This window comes from Silurus aristotelis, assembly GCF_946808225.1.
Source record: "Silurus aristotelis genome assembly, chromosome: 13".
NCBI classification, from domain to species: domain Eukaryota; kingdom Metazoa; phylum Chordata; class Actinopteri; order Siluriformes; family Siluridae; genus Silurus; species Silurus aristotelis.
Window position 1 is genome coordinate 12,889,188 of NC_139586.1, and position 24,344 is coordinate 12,913,531.

Below are 24,344 nucleotides of genomic sequence, written 5' to 3' on the forward strand. Positions count from 1 at the left end.
GCTGAAAATCATAGTGGGCGTGGTCAAGTAGTTCCAGAAACCGGATTCAAGATTACAAAAGATGACGAGTTTTGTACTCAGAGCGCGCGTGATTTGTTTATTTAATTTATTGAGCTCATCTTATAATTCTTTATTTATATTATGCACTTCTATTTGGGCGTATCAAAGTACACACAGCAAAAATATAAAACACCAACAATCTGTGTATGCACCTTTTTTAATGACCCTCTAAAGAAGTGCCACAACTTGACAGAGGTGACGTCATCACTGCCTGCCACGAGGTGAGGTGCAGATCGGAGCACAGCTCGTTTGAACATTGTAGCCTTCCGCCATACGGACACGTAGCGGAATGTTAGAAATGCGCAACGTTGCGATTTTTTACTCAGATGATTGTATGTCATTAATTACTTAAATCTGTATTAAATACAAAATATTGATTGCATGCACACTGTGGTAAATCGTAATAATTATAGGGCTATAACTGTTTAGAAGAAGGATATAGAGCACATATATAAGTGCACGAGACAGGTGGCTCTTTATAAAGAGCCTGTTACTTTATCACGTCAGGGGTTTAAATGAGTTGATTTGTTTGTCATAAACGTACGTTCTGATGTAGTAGGGATGTATATTTGTGAAATAATGTTTCTGTGTAATACACCGTTTAAATGCCACTTTAGTGCGCTGTCGAAATCGGGTGAAGTTGAAGGAGCTTACGGTGAATGTAACCTTCCGCGCTGAGTAGAAGTGCTGAGGCTCGGGCCGCCGCCATTTTGAATGTCTGGTCCCTTCCTTACTCCGTCGCGCATAGAGAGAAGATTCCGGCTGTTTTCTGGTGTCGTTACGGCTGGTGAGTGCTGCATTTCATAAAAACAAACCGGCATTTACTTCTGCGATTCTGCGAACCTGCTGGGTTATAGTCGTTAAAGCCAAACGAAAACGCTGTTTTCCGAAGGTTGAAAGCTTCATACGGGGTCGGGAAGTGAAGCAGGCTAGCTACATAGGTCGTTAGCTTAGTTATGCTAGCGCTAGTTAGCGAGACAGCTAGCTTAGCTTAGCATAGTACTACAGTTACAGAGTGAATCCCGTGCTGTCATTCAGATTAAAAGCTAAGAAGCTATACTCGTTTTTAGTAGTGCTAGGCTGCTTATTAGCCTCCTAGCTAGCTAGCAGGAATAAAGGTATAGGCAGGTAAATAGAGATATAGCTACCTAGACATATGATCCAGGCGTGTTCATGTCTGCAGACGAGCTGATTATCATCAGTTGATTTAACTGTTTGACAAGAGAAACGTAAGTATTATTTTCATTTGCTTAAGCAGTATTAATCGGGTGTTTATTCTTAGCAAAGGCCTGCTTATCTTCTCTCCCCAGCTAATAGGAGAAAACGCAGCCAAGTTAGCAGTCTTCAGCTCATTTCAGTTCTGCACACAAAACAACTCCAAGAAGTGATTTGATGATGACGTTAGATAATAAATAATTGTTTTAGTGGGTCTTTGACACATGAACCCAAGCATGGGCTTTAAAAACCGTTGTCATCGTTATTTTCCTGTGTATTATTTTGATCACCATCAAGTTGTTCAAGCTTTAAAAGATATGACCTGAACAGGCAAAACTATACAATGCAAAAAAAAGACAAACATTTTAAGTAACAATTCGACTTTATTTTTTCTCTACACATAAAGTCCAGACAGAGAGGAAGTCAGGTTGTATGGCAAGGTTTTTTTTGTTTTAAATATGAAGATGATTAGGTTACTTCACACACCAGGTGATTCAGAAGAACAGGCTTCATATAGGAAGTGTGTTAAATGAACAGGGAAATAGAGATAAATCCAACCTGAATGACTTGATAGGATAAATTTTTTTGCATCTTTTAATGCAAATGAAATTCTATGTTAAAACTGAATTGGTGTATTTATTTTTTCTTCAGTCAGTTTCCTACGTTACCCACAATGCCGTTTGACTGTTTGATTCATCTTTACCTAAACTGTGATTCTGCCTATTCTTACCTACACGTCTGATCAGCTTCCAAAGCGTCAACTTTAGACATCAAATAGTACTCGTCATTTCTCAGCTCATTAACAAGCCATTGGTTTAGACCGACTTCGCATTCCACTAGATGAGCGATTGGAAGAAACTGTTTTAGCAGCTTAGAGTAAACCTCATGGATTTCCCGTGTGATTTTAGATTGTTAGTGTTTTAATCTGTAGAATTCCTTTCAAGTTAATGGTTTTTCTCCCCTTAAGAATTAATATGAACGCTTGGTTTCTGATCATGTGGGAAATACCTTTTGTGATCTTGTTGTGGAAGTAGAAATGAATGACAGGAAGTTGTGGGGTTGTTCTTGGAGAACTAACACTTTCTATTTTGATTCTTTGATATGCTTGAGCTGTGAACGCATTGAGTTAGTATTTACTCTACCCATGGTTCCCCACTGTATTTTCTCCGCTATCACTGCCAGGTGGACCTGACTTTACTTTTATGAAAAGTTTGGTAAAAGTTCTTCAAACAGACTCTCGGGAGTTGCCAGATGATTTTAAAACGTGATGCATGATGAAGCAAGCAAACCCAGAATATTTAAATAATTTTTTAGCTCAAATTCTGTTAGGAATTTCTCTTTGGTTATGACACAAAATTTTATTTTTATTTTATTTTTTTTTTTTAAGAAAAAATGAGTTGATAGCTAGTAGTTACGAAATGTAGAACAGAAACAAAAATAGCGCATGGGTGGACCAAACAGTGATGATTAATGATTTATTTTTGGGAACTGGCAAGCAGGTGATCATTGATTAGTCATGGGGAACGAGGGAGCTAAAAGATTGTATGTTGGAAATTGTATGTGATGGGTCATTGGTTGCTGAATAATTGCAATACCCCTGTTTGGATTTTGGGAATGATGGTGATTATGATTTTTTAAAAACTGTTATGAGGCAATTTTATGATTGCATACCTCAATTCAATGATTCTGATATTAATTTGACCCACTTTACATCATGGCTTTTACAAGACATGTAAGACATGACCTCTAATTAGGCCAAGAAAAATGTTTGTATAGTTATGTTTGCACTCTTCTGTAAGTGAAAGTAGGATTAAAGTATTGCCACTTATAGCTACCCATAAAAATTTGCTCCTTTTTGTCACTAAGCATTTTATTTATTGTCGCACATTTAATTTAAGAACATACTTGCACCTTTCCAGGCTGAAGCAATCACTCAGTCACAACACACTTTTTATTTGAATTTCAACCCCAAGTAGATCCATGTGAGTGGCACTCAGGCACGATATCGATACGCTGTTTGCTGGAGAACCTTTAAACGTAGCAAGATGCTTTTAAGGCAACATTTCTGTGATTTTATTATTATTATTATTATTTTTTTTAGCATAATCTTTCAAGTTTGCAAAAATTCAGCATTCTTACCTTTTTAAGCTGTCGTTATTGTGCAGCGGTACTTCTGAACTCTAAAGTTTTAAAATGGAGGAATGATTTATAGGAAATTACTTCTTTTGAGTCTGTGTAAGATGCAATCCAGGATCTTGTTTGAGTTGTAAAAGCCAATCTTCACTGCTGCTTAAATGCAGTGTAGCGAATATTTGCATGCTGCCGCCAGGCGAATATGGGCCTACATTTTTCTTTCTATTAAAATTTTTTAATTTAATTTTTTCCACTTCTTGAGCACAAAGTTCTTTGTTACATCAAACCCACTTTGAAATGTCAACTCTCCTGTTGCTTGCTCGAAGTGAATAAAAAAAACTGCGTGAACAAACTTTTTCTTTAATGTGGAGCGACACATTTTTGATGAATTACCTCTCTCGTGTTGCTATGCTATAAGGATGGGGGAGGAAGTATCCTCTGTTTAATGAAGGAAAGGAACACCAGTGAAATTCCTAAAATTATTCCTAAAAAATCAAGTTAGATGAGTGTCGTCAATGTAAACTGCGTGGCATAATTTAGTAATAACGTCAATCATCGTGCTTGTTCCTGTCATACAAGTCAACAGATTAAGGACTGTGTGCCAAACAGTGTAATAGGTGAACATAAAGTGCAGAGTACTATGCCTAAATAGTAATGATGTAATTGTCATACTTGCACAAACACCTCCAACTCATTGTCTAGTTGGATATCTAGTGAAGCAATTTTTCTACATTGTAAGGATGCAGATTTCCCAAGTTAAAGGAATCACCATTTGCAAACTTAACACCACACGTGTTACCTGTTTATCACGCAAAATCAACCAACACTTTACTTTCGGAGTATAATTTTAGACCCCTTCATTTTCTGTTTGGCCTCACTTCCTGCTTGTCACTCTGTGTTTGGACCCTTTTTTTTTAATGCCTGCAGTTCCTGATTTCTACATCAGAGCTGATGTATAACATAGACATACAAGTTTACACAATTCTGGAAGAACTTAAGATGAAAGAACAGCAAATTGTGGTTTGAGTATTTCCACTGAATTCAGTTAAACACTAGAGTTAATGTTTAATAAAACAAAGTCAGACATACTGTAGCTTTAGTGTAGAGCTGCTAGAGGTGGGTGGGAGCTTTATGGTGATCGACAGACTATCAGGAGAAAATGCGAGCGTAAACAAACCCAAAAAAACAGCGTTACTACTTTTCTTTTTTCTTCAAAAACAAAGGTTTTGCTTCCCCACCACCTGAATGCAGCTATCACTTGTTTTGATTGATTCAATGAGTCTAAACATCTTTTCATGCCCAACACACCTGTAATTATTAACATGTTTCAAAAAGGTGTTTAAGAAGCAAGGCTTGTCAACAGGAATTTGTGGTGCACCCTTTTTACCTTTAATTCTTTCACGTCTTTTTTGGTTCTTTTCTCCTTTGATTTCTTTATCGCACTCTCTGGTGCACGTTTCCAGGATCCCTTTCGGGATTCATTTGTTGTGGGGTGTTTTTTTTTTTTTTGCCTGTTGTCATCCAGTTGCTAGGATCATCCATCCTGTGTCCAGGGCCTTTAATCCTTCAGAAGCATAAGGGAGGAAAGAAGCTCAGGTGAACGATAGAGGTGTGTGATGTGTGATTCATTGTTTGTATGAAAGTCAGTCAGAAGGTGATTTTGTCCCTTGTATATTTCTGACCCTGTGTGTGGTTTGAAGGTTGTGAGAAAAAGGTTAGAATTGTAAAATGACTTCAAGGGCAGGAGAAAGCACAATTAATTTGACCTTCAAATCAATTGCTGCTCTTAATCATACTGTTTATATATATATATGTTATTTGTATTTATTAATTTTTTCGGGCGTAGTTGCAAGTTCTTATAAAAGTGCACATATGGTGGCATTACTCTGATTTGTTAACGATGTTTAAAAAAAATTAATAAATAAATAAAAATTAAGCGCCGCAACCATTTTTCTTTTTAATGAACTTTATAAAGACAGCTAGAATTAGACACTTGAGGACTAACTGGCTTAAAATATTGTCCTGGTAGTAAACTAAAGCTCACATTTAGCTCAGAAAGTAGATATACTGTCTGTCTCTGTCTCTTGCTCTCTTTCTCACTCTCTCTGTAGTAGTGTGATGTATAAAGAAAACCTTTTAGGAATGCACTTAATCAGTAACCTGAATTCTTTTAGTCAGATGTTCGTGGTAGATGTGCTTTATAAAAAATGTTTGCCATTTGCACTATGTATCGAAAATGATTAATACATTTACTTTGACTTATTTAGATTTCTGCTGAGTCACGTGTATGATCAGGTGTTCACGCCGTAAAAAGTGTTAACCGTTTTTACATATCGCTCGGGATAGAAAAAAATAAAATAATTCCATTCAAAGAAACCAAAAACATTTATTTGTAGCATTTTATTTCAGAACTATTAACTTTTCTTTTTTTTTTTTTTTTTTTTTCTTTTAAAAAAATTAAAGTTAACATAACACAATAAATAAATCACACATGATTACTTCATTTGAGGAAAAACTTTAATCTCTGTCTGTACTAATGATACTGCTGAGTTACACGTTTGTTACACTAATCAACAGAAAGTCGATTTCAGCTAGACATCACCCTAAAAATAAATTAGGCTACAATTTATAAAGTTAAATCTGTAAAACAGTGCTGAAACAATACCTCTAGCAACAAGTAATTAGAATACAAAAAAAAAGCATCAAGGCAAATTATCGATTGTTCATTTAGACTATTTTAACTACACACTGAGCAGTGTGTTCCCTCACGGACCATTATTACTGTCACCTACCTGCTAAACTCTGTAGCGCAGGACAGGTAAACATAGAAGAAGCTGCAGAATAAAAAAAGGTGGCACAGCGAGGGGCGAGGAGACATTAAAAAAAGGAAAAGACACTGTATGGTGTTCTTTAATTTTAAATGTATTTATATATTTTTATTCATGATTTTCTTTCCTTTATTTGTATTTGCATTTTGATCTAATATGGCAATTAAATTGGTTTAGTTTTCACAGGTCAAGTTTATTTCTATAGCGCTTTTTACATCAGGCATTGTCTTAAAGCAGCTTTGCAGAATTAGAGTTAAGGTGAACGGTGCGTGTTTATCCCTGATGAGCAGCCATGGTGACTGTGCCAAGGAAAAAACCTCACTCACTCATGTTATGAGCAAGAAACCTTGAGAGGAACCAGACTCAAAAAGGCAAGCCATCCTCATGTAAGTGATATCACGAGTGTGACTATAAATCTTAAAAAAAAAACAAAAAAACAATACAGAACACTGGAGAGTGAAAACTAAAATGAGCACTGGAATGTAAGATTGTGAGTAATGTCTACAGTCTGATACAATCATTTGAGGTTATGGAACAAGGAGCTACTGAGCAACTCATAAAATAGCTCAACATTTGAGATCAAAGATCCAACACCAGATTCTCCATGCCAGAGCCTTTAAACACTCAAAGAGGCCCAATGTCCAAACTGTACATGAAGTGGAATCGAACTGATGCTGTTACGCCTCTAGATGGTTTGGGGTGGTTGCGGGCTCGGAATTTACTTCTTTAAAGGTCTATAATCTTCATGAGGTGGGACACAGCTGGAGCTGGTGCAACCTTGAGATGGGTAGAGAAAGAGAAGCATTAGAGAGGAATTGGCGTAGCTGCTGTTCATAATATTAACAAGCACAAGTTTATAATGTGCATGTGATCAGATGTACTGGAGCACAAGGTTATGATATGCGATGTGTAGGATTTGCTAAAAAAGATATGTCTTTAAAATGCACTTAAACTGGGTGTGTTTGTGTCTGAGCCCCGAACACTGAAGACTATTACAAAGTTTCGGAGCTAAATGCGCTACCACCTTTAGTAGACCTTGCTATTCTAGGAACTACTAGAAGTCCAGAGATGTTCTTGTGTGCAATTTCAACAATATAAATGTTAATTTTGCTAAAAAGGAAACAAATTACTTGTTTTATTTTCTCTTGTATATTTAGTATCGTTCTCTTATAAAGAAAAAGTAATTATCCGATTACTAGATTAATCAATGGAATAATCATTAGAATACTCGATAACTAAAATAATTGATGGCAACAGTTCTACTGTAAAATTACTGGATTTAACAGCCCTGACTAAATGATCACAGAACGTGCATTTAGGGGGGGGTGTTTTTTGGGCCTTTGACTCGTGGGACAGAAGTGTTCATCCTGAGATTGTTAGCTTGAATCCCGAAGCCGCCATTCTCAGGGCAATTGTTCTTGGTTTTGTGAAGGAATGGCCCTCTTTTTGCTTATTTCCCCCATCTCTTTTTATTTAGTTATTAGACAAATATGCGAGTCTGTGAGTGTGTTTGTGGGAGAGGGCAGGCCACATTGTTGAATGAGCTGCTTTTTAGAGAAAATAGATGTGGTTGGATGGATTCCTTTGCTTGAAATGAAGCATTTGTTAGACTTCAGGTTTTCAGATTGGTAAATAAAACCTGACTGCCGCCCAATACTAAATTAAGAGCAAAATGTCAGTAAAATTGAGTAAAACTATAATTAAATAAATAGTAATTGAGTGACTAGTGCCATCGATTTATTTTTATTTTTTTATTTTTTTCTCCCCCCTTCCCCCATCATTACACTGTTGGCCAATAATCATTTTATAACGAAATGGTTAGCAGTGTTGATCAGGGAAGCCACAGTAGGCAACATCAGATCAGCTGCAGAAGCCGAGATGATTCATGATTCCAGATGATTCAACACTTCATTAAAACAGTTGATGACCCCAGCTTCATGCCATCTCATTTCAGCTCCCTCGGTGTCCTCCTCCAGCATCGCAGCGTTAATGCGCTTCCTCCTATCATCACAGGATAGCTGTAATAAACATTGGTTCTGGTTCTTTCCCTGTGATGTCAGACAGCTGGGGAATAAAGCATCACACTAGACAATCTAGCAGAATTTGCTACTCCTGTCACATTTTTTTCCTGCAAAGTAAAAGTGTTTTGACGTATGAGCACTTTGCACCAAAGCGAGTTTGCTTTTATGGCGTCCATTTAGTGAAGCTCTTTTCAGCTGTTTTTGCTTAGAGATCCTGAAAATGTCTTTGTTCAGCAAGTAATTACAGTAGTTTCTATCTCTGACTGTAGCAGCTTAATTAGGTTCTGTGTGCTTGCTGAAAGAGCAGCGCTTATATTTGACAAGCCGAAAAAAAAAGCTTGTAGGATGGGAATAAATTTCAGTGGTGTTTTTTGGTACCTTATCCTCAATTCATTGGTGTAATCAACTTGATTAATGTGCATCTTTCTCACCCAGAGTTTTTAGGTAGTAAAGGTCTCAAAGCACATTAGATTTTTTGCCTAAATGCCTTTTATGCCCGTCGTAAATGCTCTAAGTTAGCCTTAAATACGAAACCATCTTTGTCATTTAAAAAAAGCAGTAGCTGGTAAATAAAGAACCTTAGCTTTTATATGACTGACTACAATAATTGACCTTTCAACTTCCTATGGTGTGCCTGATCAGAACAGTGTAGGGGTGTGTCAAATCATGGATGATTGAGGATGGATATTGACTTGAATCGCAATTTATTGAAAGATTGTGGGATTATGATCCATGGTGACTGTGAGTCACTTGGAATTAAAAATTTCAGACTAGGGGGCAAAAATAGCACCCACGGCTTCTTCAAGGTGGAATGTGGAACATGTCAAAATGTCCACCAGATTGTCATCAGTAAATAAAATTTATTTTAATAGAGGTAAAGAAGCTTTTATTGTCATTTTCTTTCTTTTGGTGAAGTTGGTGTTGAGTGACCAGGTGAAGTTGTTGAAGTGCTCCTGACTATCTCCATGGAGGATCCATTGATGTTCAGTGGGGAATGGCCGCTTTGTGCCCCCTAAAGTCAACAACCACCTCTTTTTAGTTTTGTCAACATTCAGAGACAGGTTGTTGGCTCTACACCAGGCTGTTAACTGTTGCACCTCCTCTCTGTATGCTGATGAGACCCACCACAGTCGTGTCATCTGCGAACTTGATGTGGTTCGAGCTATGCATTGCTACACGGTTGTGAGTCAGCAGAGTAAACAGCACTGGGCCAAGCATGCAGCCCTGAGGGGCCCCAGTGCTCAGTGTGGTGGTGCTGGAGCTGTTCCCGATTCAGACTGACTGAGGTCTCCCAGTCAGGAAGTCCAGGATCCGGTTGCAGAGAGAGGTAAACTCAGCTTCTCATTTAGGTGCTGAGGGATGATCATGTTGAATGCTGAACTGAAGGCTATGAACAACATTATGTATATGTCCTTATTGTCTAGGTGGTTGAGGGCAAGATGGACATTTGTGGCAATGGCATTGTCCGTGGAAAGGTTTGGATCATACAAAAACTGCATCGTGTCCAGTGAGGGTAATGGTTGGGTCTAAATGTGTCTCACGACGAGCCTCTCGAAGCATTTCATCACAATGGGTGTGAGTCGTTGTCTTGTGGCACTTAGGAACAACAGCACTGCTCGGGGAGATGTTGAAGATGTCAGTAAAGACTAGCTAGTTGTTCTGCACATTCCATGAGCTCTTCCAGGAATTTTGTCTGGTCCAGCAGACGCCAGTGGGTTAACGCTGCATAGGGTTTTCCTCACTTCAGCCGTGGATAGACAAAGCACCTGGCTGTTGGGAGGAGGGGTTGGTCTTCCTTGCCCGTACTTTGTTCTGCACCTCAAACCGTTCATTGAAGTCGGTCAGCGTACATGTGCTGTAAAATTCTGTAAACCATCTTTGATCACAATTTCTCTCTCATGCTTATACCGCCAATGATTAGTTTTTTTCAGTGTTCGTCTGAGGCGTCCGTTATACAAGGGTTTGTCCAAACACTTTGTTTGTTCTGATTCTTGACCTGACCCAGATGGGTGTGCATAAAATGAGTATAAAGTATTCTTGAGTTGAATAAACAGCGATTTGATGATTTAGAGACAGCTCGTGAAACCGAAGTTGGAGCCAAATAACTTGACACGTGTCACATTCGCAAGAAACTGGCACATCGAGTCATTTCCTCTGAGTCAGCGCATTTGTCTTGCACATTTCTGCTTCTTTTGCAGTTGTATAATGTGGACACATGCTGATTCCCATCTTGTTTTCTTTGAGGTTGTTTAGAAAACCTACAATATAGCATCCCTTGTTTATCTGTTTTTAGAGTGTGAGCTTCGTGTGGAGCTCTGAGATTTTTGTTTTCAGTGCTGTGCTGAACTGGGATTCAGGTACAGACTGAGTTCAGTCTGCAGTCCTGTGTCCGATGGTAAAGCATTCTCGTGTTTGTGCAGGAGTTTCAGCAGTAAAAGCAGGTCACTTGTGTTACCCAGCCTACCAGCTGAGAGTAGAGTGTAATCTTAGTACATACATGTGCTCCTTTAATTTTTAATCGCCACACTTCAGCGCACTGAAACCTTAGCACTCGCCTCAGAAGACTTGTGAGGAAGGCGTGGAATTTCACATAAAGACGCATCGTTCATTATTGCTCTTATGTGGTTAAAGAAAAATAAAAACACGTTTCCTTTATCAACAATTGTTGATATTCCTATAAGTATGCTCTCTGGGATATTAATAATTAATTTTTAATGCATCTTGAGGTTCTATTGGAAAACACCCATGCCTCTTGTCCGTTCTCTCGTTTGCAGATCACACTCATCTCTTGTGCAATACCTCCTCAGTTTCCTGGATACACTTCCTTTAATCTTTAACGTTTTAACAATTTTTAACTGTATTGTTCGTTTCTAGTTTTCCTGGCTGAAAGCTGTATTTGTTTCACCAGAAGCTGGATGCTGTCTTTAACTCTATAATTTAATAAATTATACAAACATGCACACTTTAAATAAACACTTTAGTTTTTAGCTGTAACTATGCTGTTTATAAAAATTCATAAACTAAATGTTCTTTGTGCTGAACATCAGCAGGGATTCTTTCTTGTGACATTACAACATTTCGTTCTTATGTTTAAAGAAATTTTACATGCTGAAACAATCTCTAAAGACCTGCTGTGAATATGGGCAGCAAACGGATGTTACTTCACATGCCAATGTTAAATTATGCCATCTGATCCTGTACTGCAACAGTTCCCCAGATGCAGAATATTACACAGGGGCAGTAGGACAGGATTGAAAAAACCTGGTTAAATGGAGTTGCATTTTGTGACTACTGACACATGACTTGGATGAAATCCACTCAACATATTGTTTTGGGCTTTTTGTTGACTTTGTTTGCAGCTGTAGTCTCTGAATGGGCTTAATGTTCCACTATTCATAAAGGTTGTTTTAATTGCAGAGGATGCCAGCTCCGATCAGACTTCGGGAGCTGATCCGGACCATCCGGACTGCTCGGACCCAGGCCGAGGAGCGTGAGATGATCCAGAAAGAATGTGCAGCTATCCGATCATCGTTCAGAGAAGAAGATAACACTTACCGCTGTAGAAATGTGGCAAAGCTGCTGTACATGCACATGTTGGGTTATCCGGCACATTTCGGGCAGGTGAATACGAACATTAATTCACGCCATTAATTGTTATATTTTATGACCCAAACACTGTATGTGCTCACAACATGGGGGTGCATTTTTGTAGCTGGAATGTTTGAAGCTGATCGCGTCACAGAAGTTCACTGACAAGAGAATAGGGTACCTGGGGGCCATGCTGCTGTTGGACGAGAGGCAGGACGTCCATTTACTGATGACAAACTGCATTAAGAAGTAAGTGACGTACAGGAAATGAATGTAGAGTACGTCTGTGTTCATGCTGCTCTGTTCTGCTAGCATTTCTAAATCTCTCTGTGCCTGTTTATCTGTGTGTTGCAGTGATCTAAATCACAGTACACAGTACGTCCAGGGGCTGGCCTTGTGCACCCTCGGCTGCATGGGGTCGTCAGAAATGTGTCGCGATCTGGCCGGGGAAGTGGAAAAGCTTCTCAAAACGTCAAATTCCTATTTGAGGAAAAAGGTAATTTTTTAATTGCATAACACAGACTACTTGGATTGTGGTTTGTTGAGGAAATAAGAAGTTTTTCTCCACGCAGGCAGCACTGTGTGCAGTTCACGTCATTCGGAAGGTTCCAGAGCTGATGGAGATGTTTCTGCCAGCGACAAAAAACCTGCTGAGTGAGAAGAATCATGGTGAGAGAGAGTTTGTCATTTGTATTTAGGCTTTCTTTATTTATTTAAGGCTTCCTTTCCCTAGGATATTGGGTTAAAATCAACTTGCATCACCATGCATCCTTTTATAATATTGTATTACTATGATTATCAGAACTTATCAGAAATATATTTAAGATGGTTCTTGTGTTTAAATACTTGTTAGCATGGTGTAGTTTGAAAGCAAAATTGCATACATGCATGCAATTCTGTATAGTCTTTTTATTGTGTTTACAAACCATAAAGACGTTATTGTGTTTATAATGCAGGGAGCCAGACATTACAGTTGTTTTATAATAAATGTCGTGTCTTAACCGGTTATGTTGTTCGTGGAAATACATTGTCTGAATCTTTCCCTTTGATATGATTTCTCTCTTTTCCTAGTAAAGTAGGTGGATAAAGCATTTTAATTCTTTTTAACTTATCACAGCTCTTAAGTCTAAGTTTTCAAAAAGCTCCATCTCAATGATCTACTTACAACGTGTCTAAATAAATTTTCCGATTAAAATAATAATAATTTCCCCTAAGGTAATACCTTAATCTACATTATCTGCAGGTTGTTTATGCAAGGAAAAAAAACCCTGCTATTGCTCTTATATAGCCTCAAGCAACAAACCGTGTACTCGACAGATTACATTTATCATTGACTACATTAACGTGTGAAGTGCTAGTCCTCCAAAAAGGGTGCATTGAATGAGTGGTGTGTCCCTGGTGCTCTTTATTTACTTGTAGATGTATTAATTTTATATAGGTTGAACAAAAAAAATAAATGTAAGAATAATTTTGTCCCAGGGTTAGATAAAAGTGAGTTTTAAGTGAGCAAGAAAACCCATATTTTATTTGTTGTAAATCTGAATGTATTTTTTCCTTTCAATTTAAGGGGTTCTCCACACGTCTGTCGTTTTACTTACTGAAATGTGTGAACGAAGTCCCGACATGCTCACTCACTTCAGAAAGGTATAAGGTCTTTATTCTACTTGGCTTATGTCTTAAGAAATCACAAAGAATTTTTATGAAAAAGTTGACTATTTTATTTATTTATTTTTACTTGTGACTAGTCCTTCGTAGACGCTCTTGAATTTTCTGCATTGGTATTCCCTTCAGAGCACTGCTTCCTTTAGAGTGCTTTCTCTCTCTCTCTTTTACTGCTCCTCTGCCTCTCCGGCTTGACCCACCTCTCATTAATCATGATCGTAACATTTTATTTTTTTTTAGCTCTTCTCTAAATTTTAAACCTATCTACCAGTTCCCCGCCCTAACATCTACTTCATATTTTTCTGTCATTTGTCTTCGTTACAATTCCTGCATTGTGTTAGAATGAAAAGGTAAGAGGACGTTCTGGTTTCATAGCTGGTGCATGCTCTTAAAGACTCGCTTCACTGTGCTCACTGTAGATGTAGTGCACTTTTATTTTATTGTTTTGGTTAAATGTTATCCTCGTGTTTTTTTTCCCCCCCATTATTTATGATTTGGTTTTGAATGTCATCACAGAGCTGTGTATAATTCGTGGTCCTGTGTTCCACCACTTATAATAATTAATTAATCAATTAATGATCCGCTTGTGACCTCCGGAGCTCAGACTAAAAAAAAAAAAAGAAATTAATTTATAAATAAAAACTAACAGAATTAAATTAAAATCCACCGCTAATTATGCAAATCATCCTGACCAGGTGAGTTATAATCATGACCAACACATCCATTTGATTCAAATCGAATCCGCTGAAGAAAAATAATCTGATTTTTTTTTTAAGATGATTTTCACCTTCATTGTGTTTATGGTTATCCTCCTTCCCCTCCTTTTTTTTTTTTTTTTAAACTGTCATTATGTATGATTTATTTTAGAAATTGTAATTTAATATTACTCATTTTAGTGGCTTATTTTTCTGCTGGATTTTATTTTACTTTTTTAGCTGGTTCCTCAACTGGTGAGAATCCTAAAGAACCTGATCATGTCTGGATACTCTCCTGAGCACGACGTGTCTGGTATCAGCGATCCCTTCCTGCAGGTAAACTCCTCTTTTCTATTCTATTGTTACTGATTGTGATGACATACATGAGTTTCAACTGTTTTTAGATGCATAAAAAAAATGGGGATTTTTGTGTGGATTTAAAGGGCAAATATACCAGCTAGGAAAAGAATCCACCATGAGCTTGTTTTTGTTTTGTTTTTTTACAATAAAAAAAAGACAGAAATGTTAATCACTAGTTCATGTTTTTATTAATTATTTTCTGTCATTTAATATACTGTTTATTTATTGTGTAAATAAACTTTTTCACGTGGCATCTTACATTAAATATGGTTTATTTTTGCATAAACTTTTTTTTACAATTCATGTGTTTTGATCATTTGTCTCAGGTTCGAATATTGAGGCTCCTGAGAATCCTGGGAAAGGGTGATGATGACTCGAGTGAAGCTATGAATGACATTCTTGCACAGGTAAAAGATTTCTGTAGATCTAGTTTTAACATTCCACGTTGTGAGCATTTTTAAACATTATTTGACTCATTTACTTATTTATTTTTTAAGGTTGCAACAAACACAGAGACGAGTAAAAATGTAGGCAATGCAATCTTGTACGAAACTGTTCTGACCATTATGGACATCAAATCAGAAAGTGGATTAAGGGTGAGTCGAGTAGAAAAAAATGTTTTTTGTTAACCGATTTGATTTGAGTGCATGCCTAATCACTTTTTTCTACTGTAGGTTTTAGCTATTAATATCCTTGGACGTTTTCTTCTGAACAATGACAAAAACATCAGGTCTGTTTAATTTTTATGCAGAACAATTAGGAATTCATTAAGACACTCAGCTTTATTTATTAATTTTAAAGCATATATACTTTATTACTTATTACAATGGTTTGACATTATATTCTATGCCCACATTAGATATGTGGCACTGACGTCTTTACTGAAAACAGTACAGACTGACCACAATGCGGTTCAAAGGCATCGGAGTACCATTGTGGACTGTCTGAAAGACCTGGATGTCTCCATTAAAAGGTACGTCTGTAATGAATCCCTGCTCCTTTCCCTCCTCGTTCCAACTCTGCACAACTCTGAGTTCTGAACACTCTCTCACTGTCTTTGTCCTCCACAGACGTGCAATGGAGCTAAGTTTTGCCCTGGTCAATGGAAATAACATCCGTGGGATGATGAAGGAGCTGCTGTATTTTCTGGACTCCTGTGACCCGGAGTTTAAAGCCGACTGCGCGTCGGGGGTTTTCTTGGCTGCTGAGAAGTAAGGTTTGCTTTGACACAGCTCTGGAAACATTTTTTTGTGTTGGGACAGTTGATTTAAATACATGGCTGTACTGTTAAGCATTACGAAGAGCACTATAAATGATTGCAAAAATATTGGCACCCACTATCAACTCATTAAGCTTTCCACTTGGTGTACATACTGATCTTTATTTTAAGTGTTTTCACGTCTCTTAAATAGGTGCTATTTTGTAAATGAGCACGAATGAATATGCATTTTAAACCAATATATTTGTTTGAAATCATTAAAACGTGTAAATGCTGTGTGATGATAAAATGAGTGATCCATCGTCAGAGCGTGACTCTGTTGACACATTCATTTCTGACAGCATGACCTCCAACTTTATAGAAGTGTAACTAGAACAAAAAATTACCCTCTTTTTTTTTTTTTTTTATTTCTCCAGAATTATGCTAAATTGTTATTAATTTGTTTATATTTACATTTTTTTATCCTCCAGGTATGCACCTTCCAAAAGATGGCACATAGACACCATAATGAGGGTGTTAACAACGGTAAATTGCTTTCTTGTTTGGTGTTGTAGGTGGTCAGAAAAAGGTAGATGTACCCAGGTACAGGGGCTCAAAGAGGACATTTCTAAGGGTGTATTTACACAAGCAAGCAACAAAGCTATATGTTTGAATTTGATTGAGTGTGAGTGGTTTTTGTATAATGGCTTTCATCAGGTTTAAATAAACCGGCTTGTTGTAATACGGTTTTGTTTCTATGAATTGTTACTAAGCACAGGGGCATGTACGTCAGTGTCGTGCATATTTGTATGTAATCAAAGAAAAATAATGCACCTGCATATATGACATTTTGTTAAAGGTGTGTATAGAGATGGTTGGAAGAAAACCAAAGCTTTTCAGAGAAGTAGATGAGATTTAAGATTATTGCCTCTCGTAAGTGTGCTTTGCTAATCTGCCAAATGCACTCCCACTTGTAATGGTCACAAGATACTTGTACTTCACTAGCATGAACATTGGCTGAATTAAAGGTGCATTTGTCCAGTTTTTAAAAGCCTGTGGATACTTGTCTAGGTGACAAACTTTTTACTGTTCTAAATAGAATGAGGGTTAATTTGGAGATCTTGGCCATATTCTCATTGAATTTGCAGTTCATCTTACATACAGCAGATGGCTCTAAACACAGGGTTGCATACTGCCTACATGATTGCATAGTTTTCTTTTTTAAATGTGATTGTGTATGGCAATGTTTCAGGCGGGGAGTTACGTTCGAGACGACTCGGTCCCAAATCTTATTCAGCTCATAACCAACAGTGTAGAGATGCATGCTTACACTGTGCAGAGACTCTACAAAGCCCTGCTGGATGACATCTCTCAGGTGATTCCCCTCCCCCTTCGGATAACATTATTCCTCCATGTTGTTTGCAAATTGAATATATTTATTTTTATATTTCTACAGCAACCGCTGGTACAGGTGGCATCCTGGTGCATAGGAGAGTATGGGGACCTATTGGTGTCAGGCCAGTGTGAGGAGGAGGAGCCCATTCAAGTAAATATTAGACCACTTCATTTAGACTCCACCTGTCAGATGCACTAAGAACTGAATTTGCAGTCGAATCCACAGCTTTTCGGCTCCAGGAATTTGAGCGAGTGTAATTGTCCATTCAAGTCTGGGTTTAAAGTGTTAGTTTGTTCCTGAAGAGTTTGTTCCCCATTAATTCCATACAAATAATTAAAAAAATGATTACACTGTCTTGCATTCTGAAAAGTGTTTCCAAATGTCTAAGTTATTTAAATTGTGCCCCTAACCTCATAAGAGTCTTTTAAAAATGTTTTTTAAAGAAGAATTAAATATTACCTACTTATTTTGTGTGCTGTCATTTTTAAATGAATTTGTATTATTTGTAGTATTTTTGCTTTCCTGACACTTTGCTCTAATGAATTTGAATTAATTTTTTTCTTCTCTCCAAAAAAAAACTTTGTGGACTTCAAGTGCATAAATGATACAGAAATTTTAACCCAAACACATTTTGCTTTTCTCATGTGTACCATGTTTGCGTTGTATTGCTTTCCACACAGGTTACAGAGGATGAGGTCTTGGATGTTTTGGAAGGTCTTCTTGTCTCCAACTTGTCTGCCCCTGTGACTCGAGGTTACTCACTGACTGCCATTATGAAGCTGTCCACTCGTTTCAGTGGTGTGAAGTGAGCAAATGTTTAAGTGACTATTGTTAGTTTGAAACGTGGTCTGTTTTTTATCTCAATATTTAATTCTTTCCCTCCTCTAGTCGGATAAAGAAAGTGGTGTCTATATATGGGAGCAGCATAGATGTGGAGTTACAACAGAGAGCTGTGGAGTACAATGCACTTTTTAAGAAATACGATCACATGAGGTAAGAGCTCAGCGATACACGCATTCATAGGCTACAGGTAATTTTTGATGAGAGATTTGGTTATCCATTTTGCACCACATCTGAGTCTCTTCCATTTTTCAAGGCCGGCCTTATTAGAGCGAATGCCCATTATGGAGAAAGCGGCCACTAACGGCCCCACTGAGATTGTACAGACCAATGGTGAGACTGAACCTTCTGCACTGGATTTGAAACACCCACCGACCATTGCTCAGACAAATCAGGTAAGACCGCCAATACTGTTGATTAAGGTTTGTTCATCAGTATGGGGTTGAGATATATATTAGGCATAACATTATGACCACCTACCTAATATTGTGTTGGTCCCCCTTTTGCTGCCAGTCCTGACCTGTAGAGCAGTTAACAGCATTAACCTCTATAGCATTTTGAGCTACAGAAGCTTGTCTGTTGGATCGGACCACACGGGCCAGCCTTTCACTCCCCACATGAATCAATAAGCCTTGGCCACTCATTACTCTGTCACCGGTTTAGCACCTTTCCTTTGTTGGGCCACTTTTGATAGACTCGGACCACTGCAGACAAGAATCACCCCACAAGAGCTGCAGTTTTGGAAATGCTCTGACCCAGTTGTCTAGCCATCAGAATTTGGCCCTTGTCAAATTTGCTCAAATCCTGCCTAATATATTCCACCCACTAACAGGTGCCTTGATGAAGAGATAATCAGTGTTCACTCACCGGTCATAATTTTATACCTGATCGATTTGTGTGTTTTACATTTATATTTCACACACACAGTGGGCCCTGGTTACTAAATAATTTATTTATAAATAGATTAAAAGATTATACAAATAATTGTATTGAGTTATGAATTTCCATATAAGGAGAATTGGTTATTATAGTTGTCAATTTTATAAACTACACTATTATCTAATATGATTAGCTGTTTGATCAGAAAAGTAGCAATGGCAACCTCTTGAAGATGGAAGATTCAGCATGTGCCTCTGTTTTATAAAAAAAAAACAAACAAACTGTTAATTGGGAAAACAATTTGTAATATTGTATTGTCCCCCAACCATTTGGCTTTAATTAATTGATCCCTGTATTTATTATAAGTGTTTGGGTATGATTTTTAACATTTATTTTGATGATTTGTAGGCAAATGATTTGTTGGACTTGCTTGGAGGTAACGACATCCCCGTAATCCAAACAACTCTGCCCACCAAACCAGCCTCAGCTGGCGGAGAGCTGCTCGACCTGCTTGGGGATCTCTCTCTTTCTGGTATGTCATCATTATTTTTAAATGTATGTACTTCTCCTTTATTTCTTGTTTTATAATCACATAAAAAAAGCTTCTCCTCACTTCATAGGTGGTCCAACCCCTGCTCCTGCCCCTTCTGTGCCCATATCCCAGGCCCCGTTCCTTCTGGACGGTCTCTCCTCACAGCCGCTCTTTAACGACACAGTAGCAGGTGAGCTTGCTGTAACGTCCATGCATTCCTACAACGATTCTTTTAAATTGGCAAAACTTAACATTCTCCCCCTTTTAAACAGCTATTCCTCCAATGATCGCGTACAACAAGAACGGCTTGAAAATAGAGTTCACCTTTGAGAGGTCCAACCCGAACCCTAACATTTCAGTCATCACCATCCACGCCTCCAACTCTACTGAGTCAGACATGGCCGACTTCGTGTTCCAGGCTGCAGTACCAAAGGTCTGCTTTCTCAACGCTCTTTTTCTACGCTGATCTTTCTTGGATGTATTTTTTTTATTCATAATCTTTTTTTTTTTTTTTTCCCTGTTAGACCTTCCAGCTGCAGCTCCTCTCTCCCAGCAGTAACATAATCCCAGCACTTAACCAGGGAAGCGTCACACAAGTCATCAGGGTTCTTAACCCACAGAAGGTAAGATCTCTATTGAAGACTTAAGTAGATTTTGTGATTTATCTATTGCCTTATTTACCCAATTGAATATCTATACAGCTTTTTTTTTTTTTTAAGAGCATAAGTATTATACCTGGTTAATAAGATTCTCTGGTCGGAGTTAATTCACTCAATTAGTTTGCCTTTCTTTTTTAAATCTACTTTGGGTTCCTGGTAAACAAAAACGTATCTATCGGTGCATAAATCGTTATGTCAAATGTCGCTATTTATGTAATTTTGGAATTTGGATGTTTTGGTCTGTTTACATGTTTTGTAGCTGAAACTGGACATGCATTGATATGTTTCAGATAATATCTCAAATTTTTTTGCATCTGCCCATTTAGCAAGGCCTTGATATAATCACACCAATCAAACCAGTGTGGTTTATATATATAATTAATTTTTGTTGGTTAATAGAATTGTGCAAGACTTATAAGGTGCACAACACAAAGATGCACTTGTCTGTGAACACACTTGACTTTCACTCTTACTTTTACAGCAACCGCTGCGAATGCGCATCAAGCTGACGTACAGCTACAAAGGCTCTCCCGTTCAAGACATGGCTGAGGTCAACAACTTTCCCCCTCAATCCTGGCAATGATCGTGCATTTCACTCGATCAGTAACACCCACCACACACACAAACATACACACATACACTGATGCACAGAAATCAAGCAAGGGAACTGTGAGCGATGGCGTGCCCTTCCTCATCCCTGACTGGCCCCCTGTGACATAACTGCACATCGCTGCCCTGGGGTTGCAAGGGAAATAGGAATCTTCCCAACACATTCACGCACACGAACATACAAGATGGTCTGAAATCATAATTATGATGACAATGATAAACCCTGTCCCTTTTTGTTGTGTTTTTATCTGTTGTTTTCTGTCTTTTTGCTTCGAAATTAGTATCACTTCTGTTACTGACTCATGCACAAGTACTGTCACACACCCACAAACACACAAACCCTAAGCAGGCTCCGATCCTCTTTCTGTGTGTACATGAAATATGCCACTCGATCACGCTGGAGAAGCACTCATTGTAATGAGTTTGATTTTGATGATTTTAATGTTAATAGCTTTCAATTTTATTTGAAAGTTTAACAAAAGTCCAGTTGAATTGATTTGCACTGGCATTTCAGAGTCAGTTTCTACAATGGAGGCATTTTCATAAAGGACAGTAAAGCTGGTGACATGAGCATTTGATTAGTCAGCTTTACCTTTAAGTAGCACACAATCCGTTCTACACTCTTTGGCAGAATTCTGGTGCAGATTTAAAGTTTTCTGTAAATGCTTCACAATTCACTATAATATAAAATGTATGGATATAATTAAAGCGATAGATTTGAGTGCGAGATGGTGGAAGGGAAGGTAGTTGTATTTGCCCCGCGTTCACACTAACTCGTAATGAAGCATTTGTGTGTATGCATGCATGACGCAAAGCAGCGATTTCATCCATGAGTTCTATGCAAATTAGGAATGACCTCATTGTGGCTAACTCAAACAATTGGCTCAAATTGTTTCTTGGAACAATCTGACCTGGTCCAGCGTTCCTTCACAACTTTACAGTTTAATGTGCAAAAACAGCATGCATCATATTTTATCATGTCCTGTCACATATGACTGCTCCTTAAATGAGCGTAGACGTGTTAAAAGGAATATAAAGCTTGAAGGAAGTAGCCTAAATCATTGGATCCTCGGGCAAGTGTACGTAGTTAGTACAAATAGCTAGCATTGCTAATCTAATCTGACAGTGAGGCCAGTATGGAGCCAAGCATTTAAATTAATTACAAAAAACACAGATTTTTAGTTGTGTTCAGCTTTAGATGTTTTTATAACTACTTCCATTTCTTCTTCTAAAAAAAAAAAAAAAAAAACAACAAAAAAAAACCAGGCCATGCCCACAAGTGAAAAATATGAGACATTTTGTCTGTTAGTGTGAACGTAGGATTGAAAAGATAAGTTCTTTCACAGCTTCACATTAGATAGTTCTTGTTTTTTTGGCAAAGTCGAAGTTCGACACGACTCTTAAGTTTTTTGCTCGACTTCTGATGTCCTTGTCCAAAAGTCGGTGTTAAACGTCAGTGCAATTTGGAGACGAGTTAACAAAAATACACTGGTCCATCATGAATGTAGTTATATGCACTGAACTCGTGTTTTTTTTTTTTTTTTTTTTTTTTTTTGAGGTGGTTTTGAAGTAGGGGGTACAATAAAACCCTGTCGCCTGACTTTAAAGCGTTGTGCCTTTTTGCCATAATGGTTAAAGCTGAAACGATTGATTGGCTGCTTTCTATAGATCGGACCCAGGATGTAATGTAGGTGTGTAGTTCTGCGTGTTGAGGTGTGAACTTTCCCCTGTTTTTCCTCATTTTCAGATGAATTTTGGAAGCAGTAACTGAAATACCTCGTTTGGTTTTTTTTTTTTGTTTTGTTTTTTTTTAGGGGGGGTTGCATCAAAATAGTATATCAAAGCATCTTTGAGGTGGGAAAAGAAAACAAACCCGTCCTTACAAACACCTTTCAGTCTTCGCTTACACACAGTGACCAGATAGATTTTTACAATTTTTTTTTTTTTTGTTTGGTGACCAAATCAGAGCTGTAACTTATGTATATGGTGACAAAAAAAAAAAAGTCTGCATTCTGTTACTTGATTTTTTTTCTTTCTTTTTTTGTCTTGGGGCTTTTTTTCTGTACATATTGAGGGCTTTTAAGATGCATCTATCCTTTTCACCTATTGCTTTTCTTTTTAAACATATTGACCCTTTTCTAATCTAAACAGTAGTCGGTCTAGATTAATCACTTCCCTGTTTAATTGTTTATTCAGAAAAAATGTATTATCTGCTGCCTGTATATTGTATATAACTGTAAAAGATGACTGGGGGCAAAAAAAATCTAATAAATTCCAATTTGAAGACCTGTGAAGATTAGTGCGGGGCCTGTACATGTATACAAGTGTAAAAAAAAAAAAAAAAATCAAACTGCTTTTTCTTTAGATTTTTTTTTTTTTGCCTTTTTTTTTTTTTTTTTTTTTTTTTTTTTGCTAATCACGTAGATAGTGGTCAGAGTGTCGGTGGGTTGATGCACTACTGAAATAGGGTTTTGCGAAATGATGAAGGGGCATGATGCATGTGCTGCATTGCCACCCTTACTCTCCTCACACATCACTTTCTAATAACGAAACCTCTTCCAGTCACTTTTGGCCTCGCCATCACTTTCAGATGACACGGGAAGATATTTTCTCCAGAAATTTCTTTAATTATAATCATTACATGATTTAACCTCGGTGAAAGATGCACACAGATCGCCATGTTAGCGAGAACTTACCACCACACACAGGTTTCTAAATGGACATACTACGAAACGTATGTCGCCAAGTGGCGGCTGATCTGATCAGAGCTGTTACTCTGTCTTACATATTTGTCTCCATCCATTTATTGGATTTGGTGTATGACTCAAAGGATGAAGGCAAGGAGGATGAAAGGAGAGAGGATGAAGGCAAGGAGGAATAAAATCAGGCCTTATTGCTGCTTTTTAAGTTTGTTCTATTCACTCATCTCAAAAGTGTGTTGAAGAGGAGCATCTGAGACTGAGTTGCCTACCTTCCTGCACATTTTCTCCTCTCTTTAATATTTTCTTTTTTGCTGCAACGATTTTTTTCGACTGCATGTGAGAACCCTGACTGTAAATATTTGTCATTTTTACTCTTTCTGTAAAAAAAAAAGAGAGAAAGAAACGGAGAACTTGTCGATGCAAGAGAAGATGCGATTCTTAAATTCTTCCCTACATCTATCAATCACGTGTACATTCTTTGGAAAAACGTGTAACGGAATTCAAACGCTCGGGGCATCGTTTACCATCATTGAAAGTCTTGAATGTCACGCATATAATGGATGATTCTGTCCTCCATACGTTGTCATTGTTTTTGGACTTTGATCTCTGGGGCTCCTTTTTACGCTCGTTGTTGCACCCGCTGCATCGCCCACAGTGTGTGTGTGTGTGTGTGTGTAGGAGAAGGATGATGGAGTTGCTGGGTGTTCATCATACGTGTTGGCTTTTTCTTTTTGTTTCCCTTCATCACTAAGTTTGACATGCTGATTTGAATCAGTGTCCTGTGTCTTCAAGGAGTGAGTGAATGAATGAGTGAGTGCTGGACTGAAAATAATTATTGATGAATGAAAAAAAAAACTTGTAATCTACTACATGGGATATTTTAGACTTATGCTGTGTATAATTGTCTTTGGGTTGGAGAAAATGACTAAGAGAAATAAAAAAATAAAAATAAAAATGCTTAAATAAA

At 37.7% G+C, this 24,344-nt stretch overlaps 2 protein-coding genes across 4 annotated transcripts in view; one reads left to right on the forward strand and one right to left on the reverse strand.

Moving 5' to 3' along the window:
* The window catches only part of znf821 (zinc finger protein 821), a 21,498-nt gene extending 20,710 nt beyond the window's left edge, over positions 1-788 (reverse strand). For all 3 annotated transcript variants that reach the window (XM_083558580.1, XM_083558578.1, XM_083558575.1), the window contains exon 1: positions 715-788. In XM_083558580.1, coding sequence (XP_083414706.1) covers positions 715-769 — 55 coding nt within the window. In that variant the 5' untranslated portion in view covers positions 770-788. The remainder of the gene's footprint in view (positions 1-714) is intronic.
* Positions 709-24,344, forward strand: ap1g1 (adaptor related protein complex 1 subunit gamma 1). Its single transcript, XM_083558490.1, has 23 exons — positions 709-847; positions 11,675-11,878; positions 11,970-12,094; positions 12,200-12,341; positions 12,418-12,514; positions 13,413-13,489; positions 14,443-14,538; positions 14,889-14,969; positions 15,060-15,158; positions 15,237-15,292; positions 15,422-15,535; positions 15,633-15,773; positions 16,252-16,306; positions 17,013-17,135; positions 17,217-17,306; positions 17,837-17,961; positions 18,045-18,149; positions 18,253-18,391; positions 19,284-19,407; positions 19,496-19,597; positions 19,680-19,840; positions 19,932-20,030; positions 20,548-24,344. The coding sequence occupies exons 2-23, from the start codon at positions 11,678-11,680 to the stop codon at positions 20,647-20,649; spliced, it is 2,454 nt and encodes an 817-aa protein (XP_083414616.1). The 5' UTR covers positions 709-847; positions 11,675-11,677; the 3' UTR covers positions 20,650-24,344.